This window comes from Tachyglossus aculeatus, chromosome 19, assembly GCF_015852505.1.
Source record: "Tachyglossus aculeatus isolate mTacAcu1 chromosome 19, mTacAcu1.pri, whole genome shotgun sequence".
NCBI classification, from domain to species: domain Eukaryota; kingdom Metazoa; phylum Chordata; class Mammalia; order Monotremata; family Tachyglossidae; genus Tachyglossus; species Tachyglossus aculeatus.
The window spans coordinates 13185105-13199598 of NC_052084.1; the positions used below are offsets into that span (position 1 = coordinate 13185105).

Consider the following 14494-nt stretch of genomic DNA (forward strand, 5'->3'; position numbering starts at 1 on the left):
AGGCTACCCAGGAGCTTTTCTAAATATGGTTTCAACAATTAATTGCCAGTTTTCTCAAATATAGAGGCTCTGCATGAGTCAGACTAATTTTAAACTAAATATTACTATTTAATAAACTATCACATTCTATAAACAAACAAGACGTTTTCATATAAAAAAATACTAAATGCAGGATCACTGGGTCTTTCCAATGTTTCCTATTTTTGGACTTGGTCCCTGAACCCAGTCTGTGTGTGGATTAGCTGAGGCTGGAGGTGTTGGACACTGAAGGTGTTGGAGAGTGGAAGAGGCTCACCTGGTTTTTAGTCCAAGGTTCTGTCCAAGGGGAAGGTGCAATGGTAAAAAAAAACAAAACAAAACAAAACCCTCCCAGAGGCAGTGTGTTAACTGTTCCTTTTCACATACATAATCCAACACCACAGTACTTATGTGCATGCTTATAAATTTTATATTCTGAATTATTTACTTATATTAATTAATGTCAGTCTCCCCCTCTAGACTGTGAGCTCATTGTGGGCAGGGAATATGCCTGTTGTTATATTGTACTCTCCCCAGCGCTTAGTACAGTGCTCTGCACACAGTAAGTGCTCAAATACGATTGACCGACTGAGACCTTATTATATTAGTAGAAACAGCATAAGAAAAGTTGGTGGGTAAAGAGCTGTATAAAACAGTTTCTTTAGCCAGTAACTGGATTTTGTCTAAATGAGAACTAGGGGGAGCCGAACTATTACTGGTGGGTTCTACAACCAATTGCTGAACTGACGAACAATCCAAAAATTTAATAGGTAAAAGTATCCCCCCAGCGCTTAGAACAGTGCTTCACACACAGTAAGCGCTTAACAAATGCCATAATTATCATTATTATTATGTTCTTATTCCAGTATGGGATGGTAGCAGTATATTGGAATAGCTAAGAAAATCAAACTCCCAAAATAACATGAAGATCAGAGCTGTAACTTTTATTTACAGACTTACAGGTACTAGTTCCAAAAGTTCCAACAGACCAGGAACAGGGTCTTTCATATATCAGAGTCACAAACTTGGAACACTGTGAATTTGTAATCCTGAATTGTGAATGCTCCAATTTAGCAATATGATGCAGGGAACTGTTACCATCATTATCAACGATGCTATTTATTGAGTACTTATTGTGTGTGGAGCACTATACTAAAGTGGTTGGGAGAGTGCAATACCCACAATAAGCTTTCAGTCCAGAGGGAGAGAAAGACATTAATATAAATAATTTAGAATACATAATTTATCAGTATGTACATAAGGTAAGTGCTGTGGGGCTGGAACATGTATGTGAAAAGGAACAGAGGGGTCTTGTCCCACTGCACCCCATACTGAACCTTGGACTAAAAACCAGGTGAGTCTCTTCCCCTCTCCAACACCTTCAATGTCCAACACCTCCAGTCTCAGCCAAATCACTGACTGGGTGCAGAGCACTGCACTAAGCGCTAGGAGAGAATACAGAGGTAGGAATTGGACATGGCTCCTGTCCCTGGAGGTCTCACAATCTAATGAGCCCCCAACTGCCTACCAACTAGTGAGATGAGCCAGCCGTCCAACACAGATGCTTATGAATGGACCTTGCTCATACCTACACACTGCTACATCCATAGATACCTGCCTAAACTAGGAAGCAGAGTAAAATTCAATAGGTGGGGCTCACTTCTAGGAGGTTTCTGAATCCTCCAGAGATTATCAAAAGCCTGCTAGCTGCCTGCCATCTGGGAAAGCTGATAAAGAGATTGACTGGTAGGGGTTGAAGAAGGAGGAGGCACATTTGGACAGTGATATCAAGGGTGAAGGTCCTCAGACTCTGAGGCCCTAGGATAGGAGGCCAGGAACCACGGGTCTGATTCCCACCTCTTATAGTCTTTCCCAAGGGCTTAATATAGTGCTCTAACACACAGGAAGTGCTTAATAAATGCTACTACTGCCACTACCAGACAGAGGGAACAGGAGGGTTTCACAGGGAAGAATCAATAATACAGCAAGTTTGACACAAAGGCTTCTATGTTGAATAAAAATCAAGTTAGTGTCTGCTCCAAACTAAGTACACCAAATATTGCAAGTATAATTACTAATTTACATTATTCCTGAGCTAAGTGGCATAACTAACTAGCCTTTTACTCATTAGGCATTAATCTAAACACTGAGGTAAATATGAGTTAATCAGGTCAGGCAGTCCCTTACACCACAAGGTTTTACAGTCTAAAGGGCAGGGAGAGCAGGTATCTTATGCCCATTTTACAGATGAGGAAACTGAAGTCCACAGAGGTTAAATGACTTGCTCACAATGACAGTATGCCAAGGACAGAGCTGACCCTAAAATCCAGGTCCCCTGCGGCCTCCAATAAACCATCTAAGTCTGAAGATACTGTCATTTTACATGCATCCTGTACACCATTCTTGCAGGAAGCCTAACAAAGTAAGAAAGGGACGGGTATTACTTATTTAACATTTGACAGATAAGTAAACTGAAATTCAGAGTTTCAAACTTACTCAAGACAACAATGAGCCATTAATGGGGACAGTAAGAAAAATCAATTCTTCTAAGGCCATAAGGTTTCAATGAATATACATTTGCTTACTGTCTTTCAAAAACATGCAACTCAACTTCTGTCAGACTAAAAAAAAAAAAATCAATGTAACCATTGCTTTAAGTAAGGCACATAGTTAAATTTGTACCCCATCACAGAATGGCTTGCATTTTTATGCTAAAAGATAGCAAATGCAAAGCAACTAAGGTCACCAACTGAAACAGCCAAGGCAGCAGTGAGGGAGGGTTTTTGCATTTTTAAATACTCTTTGAGATGTCTTATTTTTAAAATTCTGCATGATATTTTCTATGGAACACTGCATGCCAAGTTTCAAAGGGCAATTTTATGTCATAATACTGGCAAACTGACAGGAAAGATCAGCAAAACAAACAACTTGGCCTACCTACATTGTTCTATTTTCTGAACCCTGAAGAAAAAGTCACGTTATAATTGGGTTGTGATATGGCCCATGAGCAGCAAGTTGTCTTCCTGGACTAACTTTATTAAGCATTTATAAAATCAGTATTGGAATAAGAAACAGAAAGCTGTGAATATGGAAAGAGAGAACCTCAAAAAGACAAAAAAAAAGATTTCTTCAGGCAAAGAGTTAATGCAAAAATTCAATTTTTTGAAAGTTAGCAAACTCCTTAGGAGTAGGGAATACATTTTTAATTTGTATTATGTTTTCCAAGTACCTAGTGCATAAAGTGCTTTACATACAGTATGTCAGAAATAAATTATCATACGACCACTAAGTCTTCTAGTGATATGAACCTACCCATAAGAAATTATTATAGTACTTTTAGTAAGAAAAAAAGTGGGGGAGGGGAGGGAAGAGTGATGTGTTATAGGCTTTTTTCCCCTTTTCTTCAGTGGGAGTTTTTTAGGATTCAGAGCCCCAAAAAAGCAGATTTTCTGCAAAGTCTCTGGCAAGTTAAACCTGCAGTGATGACGGTCTTTAAAGTTTAGACAAAACCTGTGAGCATCACGCTATAGTAGGAGGCCTTAAAGATGAGAGGCATAAAGTAGGTAGGTATTCTCAAACACAGAAATGACCTTTCATCCTGGCCAAACCAAGAGGAAAATATATAAGAAACGTATCTGGTCAACTGAAAATTTCATTATTTCCTTTGCCATGGTATTCACAGAGGTTTAGGTGTAATTTTTATTTTGGGTTTGTGTTTTGTTTTTTAAACACACACAAAAAATCCCCCTATTACTATGATAAAGAAGATACTCTCCAGTCATGCATGTTTTCTGGCTTTATTGGCAGATTCTCTGAAGGACTAAGGAATCACAGAAGTGGAAGATGCCAAAAAAACATCTGATCCAGAGCCTACAGGAAGGTGAATGCTTAAGCATGCAATGAAGATTGTTAACTATTCAGCTTCAAAAGCTGTCCAAGGATGAAGTTCTTTAGAAAATAATTTCTACTGTGTTTAGCTTCTTAAACATGCTAAGAGAGGAAAAACTCACAAATGTTACTCCCTTTGTGGTATAGTATTTACAGTCTCAAGCTCAGATTCCCTATAGACACTTAAGAAAACTAATCCATCCTGCATCATTCCTCACTTCCAAGGAAATCTGCCCCCTAAAAAAACCTTTAGGTTTCACAGTTTCTGCTGAGGACATTAAATAGCTTCTAATTCTTGGCCTGAAAAGGAAAATGCCTCCTCCAGAAAACCATCAAGCCTTGTTCTGTGACAAATTCAAATAAACCAAGGGATCATACTGCATTGCTGGATAAAAATCAGACTGTGTGCCCTATTTTTATTGTCTGGCACCAAATTTCAGAATCTGAACCTTTTCTATTACTACAGCATGGATACTGGTTATCAGAAAATGGACCACACGCATCCGAAGTTTCTTACCAACAGCCATCCTGTTGTCTAAAGGTGGGGTGAGTTTCAGTCCGGTAAATCTTAGGGGAGAAGCAGCAAGGGGCTCCTTTAAACCTGAGGGGTCCTGCGGAGTTGGGAAACTGGGACAGACTGGCAGAGCCAAACTTTCCCTTGGCCATGGCTCTGGACAACTCTCTCTGACCACCTCCTCCACTGCAGCTGCTTCCTATTAACTATAAGAATATTCTGATATCAACTATGATATTTTAGAACCCCAAAAGCCCAAAAAAATTTTAAGTCATTTTTTATATCATTTTACATAAGTACTCCATAGACTGCTGTCAATAACAGCTTACAAGAACTGACGTTTGAAAGTTAACAGAATGGGTTACAAACATATCAGAAGACCTTTGTATATATTTTACTTACACTGAACAGTAAAATTAATTGGAAACAAAGAGCAATGTTATTAGCACACCCCAGGGTTTTTTTTCCCCCCCCAATCAAATTTGGCTACAAGTAGTATGAAATGAAACGGGGGAGTAAAAGTGCTTTTCCAACAGGAAACTGCAATGAAACTAAAAGGGAGTTTTTCCCACTAATATAAACACAGTCCAAGAATGATTTCCCTGTTTCCCTCACTGAACTTTCAGGGATTATTCTGCACGATATAGGTTTGGCACAATCCTAATGAGGCCTAGTAGATTTTCATGCCAAATGACAGAACCCCTGTACTAATAGGTGTCCCCTAAAGTGATCAAATATTTAATAAAAATTCAGTAATAAGCTTGAAACTTAAAGCTAACATTAAAAGCCCACAGCCAACTCAGCTTTGAATTTCTGAATTGAGATATCAACCATTTATTAAGTGGGCATTTTACAATTATCTTTGAAGCTAGGTTTACAGATAAGTTCATGGTACTTTATCCTTCCTCTGATACTTAAAAAAATGAACAAAAAAAACCAGGTATGAATACAGGCCTAAGTATAAAAACCTTTTTTTACCAATACAGAAAGTCGCATTTGGGCAAATTTAAAAAAGTAGTATTTGAAATCACTGCCAGACACAGAGGAATGTTTTTCCATCTCAAAAAAAAACAACCTGGAAAGCAAGAAAAAAATCTGAATGGTTCAAAAAAATAACTGGTAATAAGTTGCCACACATCTGTATTTTTCCTATCAATTAAACCCAAAATAGTTTAAAGCCCCACAACACCTATACACATATCCCCGTACTCTGCATTTCCCTTATCACTTATGTAATATCTGTCTCCCTCTCTAGGTGAGTAAGCTCCTAGTGGGCAGGAAAAAGGGTCTATCAGATCTACTGTATTGTTCTTTCCCAAGCGTCTTGTACAGTGTTCTGCACACAGTAAGCACTCAATAATTGACTGACCATTAACGATACTTGCTTGTAAACTCATTTTGGGCATAGAATGTGTCTACCGTTATATTGTTACACTCTACTCTCCCAAGCACTTAGTTAAGTGTTCAATAAATATGACTGATTGATTTAAATCCAAAAGATCATGATACTCGTTTCCAAACAAGTACTGATGACTTTTCTAAAAAAAAAAAAAAAAAAAAATCTAGAGTGATCCTTTCAAGTTGGTTGTTGGATCACCAGACAAAAGACTGTGGAAAGTGCAGCTTCGTTTGTTGATTTCATTAAAACTACAATCTTCAAAACCACCAAATGCCGATAAGTTGTTCCTACTACAGCACCTTCCCCCTCCCTACCATGAAGCACAGAAACTAAAATCATATAAACCTATCTTGGTCTTGAAACAAAAGGTTTAAAAAAAGCCCTCAATTTTATAACCAGGCCTTGAAGAAAGGGTAATAATCAACATGCTGTTGCTGATGTCTTTTCTAACCTCCTTTGGATTTCTACCCTTTCTGTACATTTCAGTAAAAATGTCGTTAAAAGTCCTCGGCTTGAGAAGGTTAGCTTATCCACTGTCTATAAATAATTCTACTAAAAGTGTGCCTTTAAAAGCAATCTGGCAAAAATAATTTCAGAAAGGAATTCATGCTTAGATGCTTTCCGTGTAACAGATAGAATGCACAGTCTGAATTCTTACACACTTCCATAACACGTGTTCTTCAAATGAAATTTGGAAAGCCTGCGACAACAGAATTGGGGAATGTTCACCCCACAATGTGGATCTAGGTGCAGGGTGATGCGGTGTTAGAAGAAAAAGTTGTGCAAAATGCACTCAAAGCAGCAGACAAGGAAGGGTGGAGACTAAAGTTTTCCTTAACACAGGTTTCCGCAGAAACTATAATGTTGGGGTTGCAAAGAACTGACCGCTTTCCTCATTTTCTGGTTCCACTAAATCTCTCATGTGTGAACAACTCTATGCACTGCCTGGATGGCACTAATCCAGAAAAGTAAGAGAAAGGTAAAATCAATTTGAAGAAAATGAATTTGGTATTTCCCAGAAGTGCATGCAACTCTAAATAGTAAATATTTCTAAAACTGTTTTACTGAGGCTATGAGAGCATCATCGGATGGAACCACCCACACCAAATGGGAGTCAGAAATCTACAACAGGTCTGCCACAGGCAAGGTCTGGAAAAGTAGGGTTCAGTTTTTAAATGACGCTATTCCCCCCTTTATCTTGAGGTATTCACCTCATTTTTACCTGCCTTTGCAGATGATCCTTAAAATAACTGCTCATGCATTTTGATCAATGCAGCACTCAAAAAATGAGAAGATATCTTAGCTGGTCTAAAATTGAAACCAGACTGCTTAAGAAAATCTGATTGCTTTACCCAGTTCTGATTGCACCAGTTTAAGAATCCCTGAAACTTCAGATTATCAACTGTGTCCAAAGCAAAGAATGCCAGGGGTAGAGCTCAAATAGCCAAATACGCTACTTAACGTGAAAATTCAAGGTTTACAGAGAATTATAATAAGGGTAATTAGCAGAAAGAGTAAACAAAAATAGATAAGCAAAACAGCTCTCAGGATGAGGCAAGAAGCCTTTTTAAAAAGGTAATTTCATATGTCAAACAAAATAACCCAACATTTGCTGCACCAGGCAATGAGGCAAATGACACAATCCCCCAACCCAGGACTCAATTCTGACCAGATCTTCGAGTTCAGATCCTTTAAGTCCAACCCAGAACCCAAGATATCCTCAGTCAGGAGCACCCCAAGAGGCTGGGTGATCCTTTCATGAGTGTTACCTCGAATAATTCCAAATCTTAAAACCCGTTAGACTGAGGAGGATGCAAAACCAAAAGCAGACCACCAAGGATGCACTGGAATCGTATGAGTGTTCAAAAGTTGGGGGGGATAGGAGGGGCATTTGACACATTACATTGCATTCCACTCTACAAAGAAGATTTTCAAGAGATGTAGATGAAAAGACAACCCAAATCTTAAAATTTAACTCAGAATGAAACTGAACTAAGCATCATTTTAAGTTAAGTAATATCGACATTTGAAACATCAAATTTCAAGAAGTCTATAAAACTCAAAAAGAAATCATCTATTTGTTTTACATAAAATGCTTGCCCTTTGATATAATTCAAACTATTTGTCCCTAGGAGAACAATTTAACATTTTCACATACCTCGCACTTATAAAACGCATACAACAATGAACGAATGACACAGAACCCAAACACCTCAATGCACACACGTGTATAAACTCCTTGTGGGCAGGGATCAAGCCTACCAATTCTGTTGTACCGTACTTTCCCAAGGGTTTAGTAGAGTGCTCCACAAACAGTATGTGCTCAATAAAAATAATCAACGGAATTTACTGGGTGCATTCATTCAATCAATCAATCGTATTTATTGAGCGCTTACTATGTGCAGAGCACTGTACTAAGCGCTTGGGAAGTACAAGTTGGCAACGGTCCCTACCCAACAGCGGGCTCACAGTCTAGAAGGGGGAGACAGAGAACAAAACAAAACAGATTAACAAAATAAAACGAGTAGAATATGTACAAATAAAATAGAGTAATAAATACGTACAAACATATATACATATATACAGGTGCTGTGGGGAGGGGAAGGAGGTCAGGCGGGGGAGAGAAAGGAGGGAGCTCAGTCTGCGAAGGCCCCCAGAACACTGTACTACAACACAACAGAGTTGGCAGATACATTCCCTGCCCACGAGGGAAATAAACACCATTGATTGATTGAATATACCTTTAAAATCAACGGTGTTGCGCTGTTTATATTTACTTATTCATATTCAATTTTTATATACAGCAATGAAACAAACCTTTCTTGGCAATCTTAAATACTGCTTTGCAATTAAATGTGTCTACTGATGAAGTTTACAAGAATACCTACTTCATGATTTGGCCATCAGCCAGACACTGTTGCCAACATCAGAATAACAACTTACGATGTGAGAACCACCACCAGGCTGAAAAATCCTTACAGAACCTTGGGGAGAAAGCGACGGAATTTCACAAATAAACTAGAACCCAGGAAAATAAAGTATTCAAAAACCCCTTCAATCTACTACGAGGAAACGAGAGCGCCAAAATGAGTGCCAAACTCCTCTGCACAGCATTAGCCATGAATCTTGATGTGAATTACTGTAAAAGCTTTGGGACGTCCTGGACTGTGTCTCTCGTTTAAAAACAAAAAAACAAAAAACGAGATTCCCTCCAGTAATCTACACAGACTTCAAGTCCTCCTTCTTTAAAAAAAAAGCTGGCTTTAAAAGTACTGGCGGAGGAGGGATAATAAGATTTCCCAAATTTAAGAGAGGGATTTAATCCAAATGATCCCGGAATGAATCTGATGTAAAACCATTGCATAGGTTAATCCTCGGATGGGCGGGCAACTCCGACTCGCCCCGTACCCCCGTTGTTTCTATTAGGATGCCTCGCCAACATGGCCCTGAAGAGCAATAATAATAATAATAATAATAGCATTTGTTAAGCGCTTACTATGTGCAAAGCACTGTTCTAAGCGCTGGGGGGGATGCAAGGTGATCAGGTTGTCCCACGTGGGGCTCACAGTCTTAATCCCCATTTTACAGATGAGGTAACTGAGGCGCAGAAAAGTTAAGTGACTTGCCCAAGGTCACCCAGCAGACACGTGGAGGAGCTGGGATTCGAACCCGCGACCTCTGACTCCAAAGCCCGAGCTCTTTCCACTGAGCCACGCCGCTTCTCTAAGCAATCGGGGGGAAGGAGTGGGGGGAGAAGGGGACCTTCACGTAAAGGACCAAGGCCGGCCGAGGCAGAGGACACAAGGGGAGGCCGGGCGAGGGACACGAGGGCAGTGGATGAGGAAGATGAAGGTCCAACTCAGCAGGGGAGTCGGGGCGACACTGTGGGGCGGGGAAGTGCACACCCCGAAGCCAAGGGCTCGGCTTGAAATTTACGTGTTTCCCCCCACCTCCCCCCCCACCATGGGGCCTGGGTGGCAAAACGATAGTAATGTTGGTCTTTCTTAAGCGCTTACTAGGTGTCAAGTGCTGTTCATTCATTCACTCAATCATTTATTGAGCGCTTACTGTGTGCAGAGCACTGTACTAAACGCTTGGGAAGTACAAGTTCTAGGCGCCTACAAGGTAATCAGGTTGTCCCAGGTAGGGCTCGGTCTTCATCCCCATTTTACAGATGAGGGAACTGAGGCCCAGGGAAGTGACTTGTCCAAGGCCACCCAGCTGACAAACGGCGGAGCCGGGATTAGTACCCATGACCTCTGACTCCCAAGCCCGGGTTCTTGCCACTGAGCCACGCTGCAAACTGAATGTTGGGGGGCAACAACTACGATTTATTCCGCCTCTTCCGCCCCAGGCTCCAAGGGAGAATAATAATAATAGTAATAATAATGACGATGGTATTTGTTAGGCGCTTACTATGTGCAAAGTACCGTTCTAAGCGCTGGGGAGGTTACAAGGTGATCAGGTTGTCCCACGTGGAACTCACAGTTTTAATCCCCATAATAATAAAGATAATGATAGCATTTATTAAGTGCTTACTATGTGCAAAGCACTGGTCTAAGCGCTGGGGAGGTTACAGGTGATGAGATTGTCCCACGGGGGGGCCCACAGTCTTAATCTCCCCCTTAGTCTCCCCCTTCTAGACTGTGAGCCCACTGCCGGGTAGGGACCGTCTCTATACGTTGCCAACTTGTACTTCCCAAGCGCTTAGTACAGTGCTCTGCACACAGTAAGCGCTCAATAAATACGATTGATTGATTAATCCCCATTTTGCAGATGAGGGAACTGAGGCTCAAGGAAGCTAAGTGACTTGCCCGGAGTCACACAGCTAAGTGGCAGAGGCAGGATTCGAACCCATGACCTCTGGCTCCAAAGCCCATGCTCTTCTCCACTGAGCCACGCTGCTTCTCTGTTCTACAGACGAGGTAACTGAGGCCCGGAGAACCAATCAATCGTATTTATTGAGCGCTAACTGTGTGCAGAGCACCGTACTAAGCGCTTGGGAAGTCCAAGTTGGCAACATATAGAGACAGTCCCTACCCAACAGTGGGCTCACGGTCTAGAAGGGGGAGACAGAGAACAAAACCAAACGTATTAACAAAATAAAATAAATAGAATAGATACGTACAAGTAACTAATATGCACAAACATATATACATATATACAGGTGCTGTGGGGAAGGGAAGGAGGTAAGATGGGGGGGATGGAGAGGGGGACGAGGGGGAGAGGAAGGAAGGGGCTCAGTCAGGGAAGGCCTCCTGGAGGAGGTGAGCTCTCAGTAGGGCCTGGAAGGGAGGAAGAGAGCTGGCTTGGCGGGTGGGCGGAGGGATTGGGGGCATTCCAGGCCTGGGGTCGACGGCGGGACAGGCGAGAGGTGAAGTGACTCGCCCGAAGTCACACAGCCGACAGCTGGCGGAGGCGGGATTTGAACCCACGACCTCTGACTCCAAAGCCCGGGCCGAACATCATCATCACTGTTGGGTAGGGACTGTCTCTACATGTTGCCAATTGGTACTTCCCAAGCGCTTAGTCCAGTGCTCTGCACATAGTCATCATCATCATCAATCGTATTTAGTGAGCGCTTCCTATGTGCAGAGCAGTGGACTAAGCGCTTGGGAAGTAAAATTGGCAACGTCTAGAGACGGTCCCTCCCCAACAGCGGGCTCACAGCCTAACAGACCTTCCGTCTTCGCCCGGGCTGCGGCTCGGGGCAAACGGGGAGGAAAAAGGAAGGGCCAAAAAGGGGGCCCGGGGGGGGGGGGGGGTGTTACCTTTGAGCTGGGGAAGGGGGTGCAACTCCGCCGGGCTGCTCTGGCTGCGGAACTGCGACGAGCCCTGCGAGCGCTTCTGCCTCTGCGCCTTGCGCACCGATTTCCGGGTGAAGCCGTCCACTTTCTCCGAGGCCGAGATGGCGCCCGACGCCGCCGACATCGCCTTGGCTGGGCCCGCCGGCTCCCACGAGGGACCGCCTGAGAGGACCGGGACGAGCGGGACGGCGGGGAGGCTCCCTCACCCCGACTAGGCGCACCCGCCTCGGCCGCCGCCGCCGCCCCTTCTTCAGGGCCGCATCTCCGCCCCGGCGGCCCCCGAGGTCGTCGCCGACGGGAGGAGGGAGGTTCGCCCTCGACCGCCGTTGAGGCCCTGCCGCCGCGCTCCTCAGCTCCTCAGCTGCCGCCGCCGCCGCCGCCTCTGCTCCTCTGGGCCGGAGCCTCCCCGGCCGCTGCCATCCCGAGGCTCCGCGCACGCGTTTCGGCCGTTAGCGGCGGGGCCCCCTCAAGCGCATCTCCCGCGCCCGTGATCGCCGCCTCTCCTCCTCCTCCGCTCGCCTCAGCCCCCGCCGACCCCTCCGACTTGAGGGAAGGCCGGCCGGGAGTTGGCCGCGGAAGGGGCGGGGCCTGACCGGTTGGGCGGCGGCTGGACCAATCAGCGAGCCGAGGCGGGGACCCCTCCCCTCCCTCCCCGCGGCCGCGCGCCAATCGCAAGTGCCGGCCGCCCCTCGCCGCCCTCCTCTCCGCCAATCCCGGGCCCAAGCGACGGAAAGGGGCGGGGCGCCCCCGGAAGATGAATAATCGCGGGCTGTGGGGAGGGGGGGCGAAAGGAGGAGACGGACGTGGGAAGCAGCCAATAGGAAGGGAAGGCAGCCTGGGGGGCGGGGCCTTTGGGGCCAATGAGCCGGACGGAAATGCCCGCCCCTCCCTCCCTCTGACCGGTTGGGCGGCGGCTGGACCAATCAGCGAGCCGAGGCGGGGACCCCCCCCCCCCCCCGCGGCCTCGCGCCAATCACAAGTGCCGGCCGCCAGAAGCCCCGCCCCTCGCCGCCCTCCTCTCCGCCAATCCCGGGCCCAAGCGACGGAAAGGGGCGGGGCGCCCCCGGAAGATGAATAATCGCGGGCTGTGGGGAGGGGGGGCGAAAGGAGGAGACGGACGTGGGAAGCAGCCAATAGGAAGGGAAGGCAGCCTGGGGGGCGGGGCCTTTGGGGCCAATGAGCCGGACGGACATGCCCGCCCCTCCCTCCCTCTGACCGGTTGGGCGGCGGCTGGACCAATCAGCGAGCCGAGGTGGGGATTTTCCCCCCCCCCCGCGGCCGCGCGCCAATCACAAGTGCCGGCCGCCAGAAGCCCCGCCCCTCGCCCCCCTCCTCTCCGCCAATCCCAGGCCCAAGCGACGGAAAGGGGCGGGGCGCCCCCGGAAGATGAATAATCGCGGGTGTGGGGGGGGGGGGCGAAAGGAGGAGACGGACGTGGGAAGCAGCCAATAGGAAGGGAAGGCAGCCTGGGGGGCGGGGCTTTGGGGGCCAATGAGCCGGACGGAAATGCCCGCCCCTCCCTCCCTCCTTAATAATAATGATGGTATTTGTTAATAATAATAATGGCATTTGTTAAGCGCTTATTATGTGCAAAGCACTGTTCTAAGCGCAGGGGAGGTTACAAAGTCATCAAGTTGTCCCACGGTGGGGGGGCTCACAGCCCTAATCCCCATTTTACAGATGAGGTAAAAATGAGGCCCAGAGAAGTTAAGTGACTTGCCCAAAGTCACACAGCGGACAATGGGCGGAGTCGGGATTTGAACCCACGACCTCGGACTCCAAAGCCCGGGCTCTTTCCACTGAGCCACGCTGCTTCTCAGCCCTTACTGTTCTAAGCGCTGGGGGAGACAGCGGGTGATCAGGTTGGCCCACGTGGGGCTCACAGTCTTCCTCCCCGCTTTACAGATGAGGGAACTGAGGCCCAGGGAAGTGAAATGATGTGTCCAAAGTCACACAGCCGACAAGGGGTAGAGGTGGGATTAGAACCCACGACCTATGACGCCCAAACCCAGGCTCTTGCCACTCAGCCATGCTACTTCTCACACCCCCGCCCAGGAGTGAGGAGCGACTCAAGAGTCAGCAGTGATTGACAGTCATCTGGCACCTGGAGGGAAGGGGAGAGAGGCAGCCGGCCCAACCCACCGCCAAGCCACGGTTTCGGAGGCAAATATCTATAGAACTTGTTGATCCAGGATTAATAATAATAATAATAATAATAATAATAATAATAACGTTGGTATTTGTTAAGCGCTTACTATGTGACAAGTGCTGTTCTAAGCGCTGGGGAGGTTACAAGGTGATCAGGTTGTCCCATGGGGAGCTCACACAATTTTAATCCCCATTTTACAGATGAGGTAACCGAGGCACTGTGAAGTTAAGTGACTTGCCCAAAGTCACACAGCTGACAGTTGGCGGAGCAGGGATTTGAACCCATGACCTCCGACTCCAAAGCCCATGCTCTTTCCACTGGGCCATGCTGATTAAGGGGCCGGGTAAAACCCTCTCCCCTGGCTCGTTCTTTGGCTTTTGACCCTCAAGTGCCCACCCTGAGGGGGTACTCTGTGGAGAAGTGGGGTTCCTCTGCCCCCCTCCGTGTCCCAGATTTACCTCAAAAAAGGCATGGGGACAAGGCAAAAAGTTTCTGAGGAAAATTTGTTGGGTTTGGAGCTTGGTTCCTCTTTCCCCCATGCCTCTTGGCTAACGTGGACAAGGGTGTGAAGTTCTGCACGTGCTGAAGTGTCATCTTCAATTCATTCTTTTTCATCCCTCAGCTCTCATCGACTACCTCCAGCACTTTTGGTACCGAACCCCTTTCAACTGTTATAATTTAAATACATTGGAAGCTGGAGTCTAAATCGGCAATAGTCT

General features: G+C 45.8%; 1 protein-coding gene across 1 annotated transcript in view; it reads right to left on the reverse strand.

Annotated features, from left to right (window-relative positions):
• PPP2R5A (protein phosphatase 2 regulatory subunit B'alpha) overlaps positions 1–12157 on the reverse strand; it is a 60349-nt gene extending 48192 nt beyond the window's left edge. Inside the window, exon 1 of the mRNA XM_038760971.1 lies at positions 11591–12157. Coding sequence (XP_038616899.1) covers positions 11591–11750 — 160 coding nt within the window. The 5' untranslated portion in view covers positions 11751–12157. The remainder of the gene's footprint in view (positions 1–11590) is intronic.
• Positions 12158–14494: the final 2337 nt, after the last annotated feature.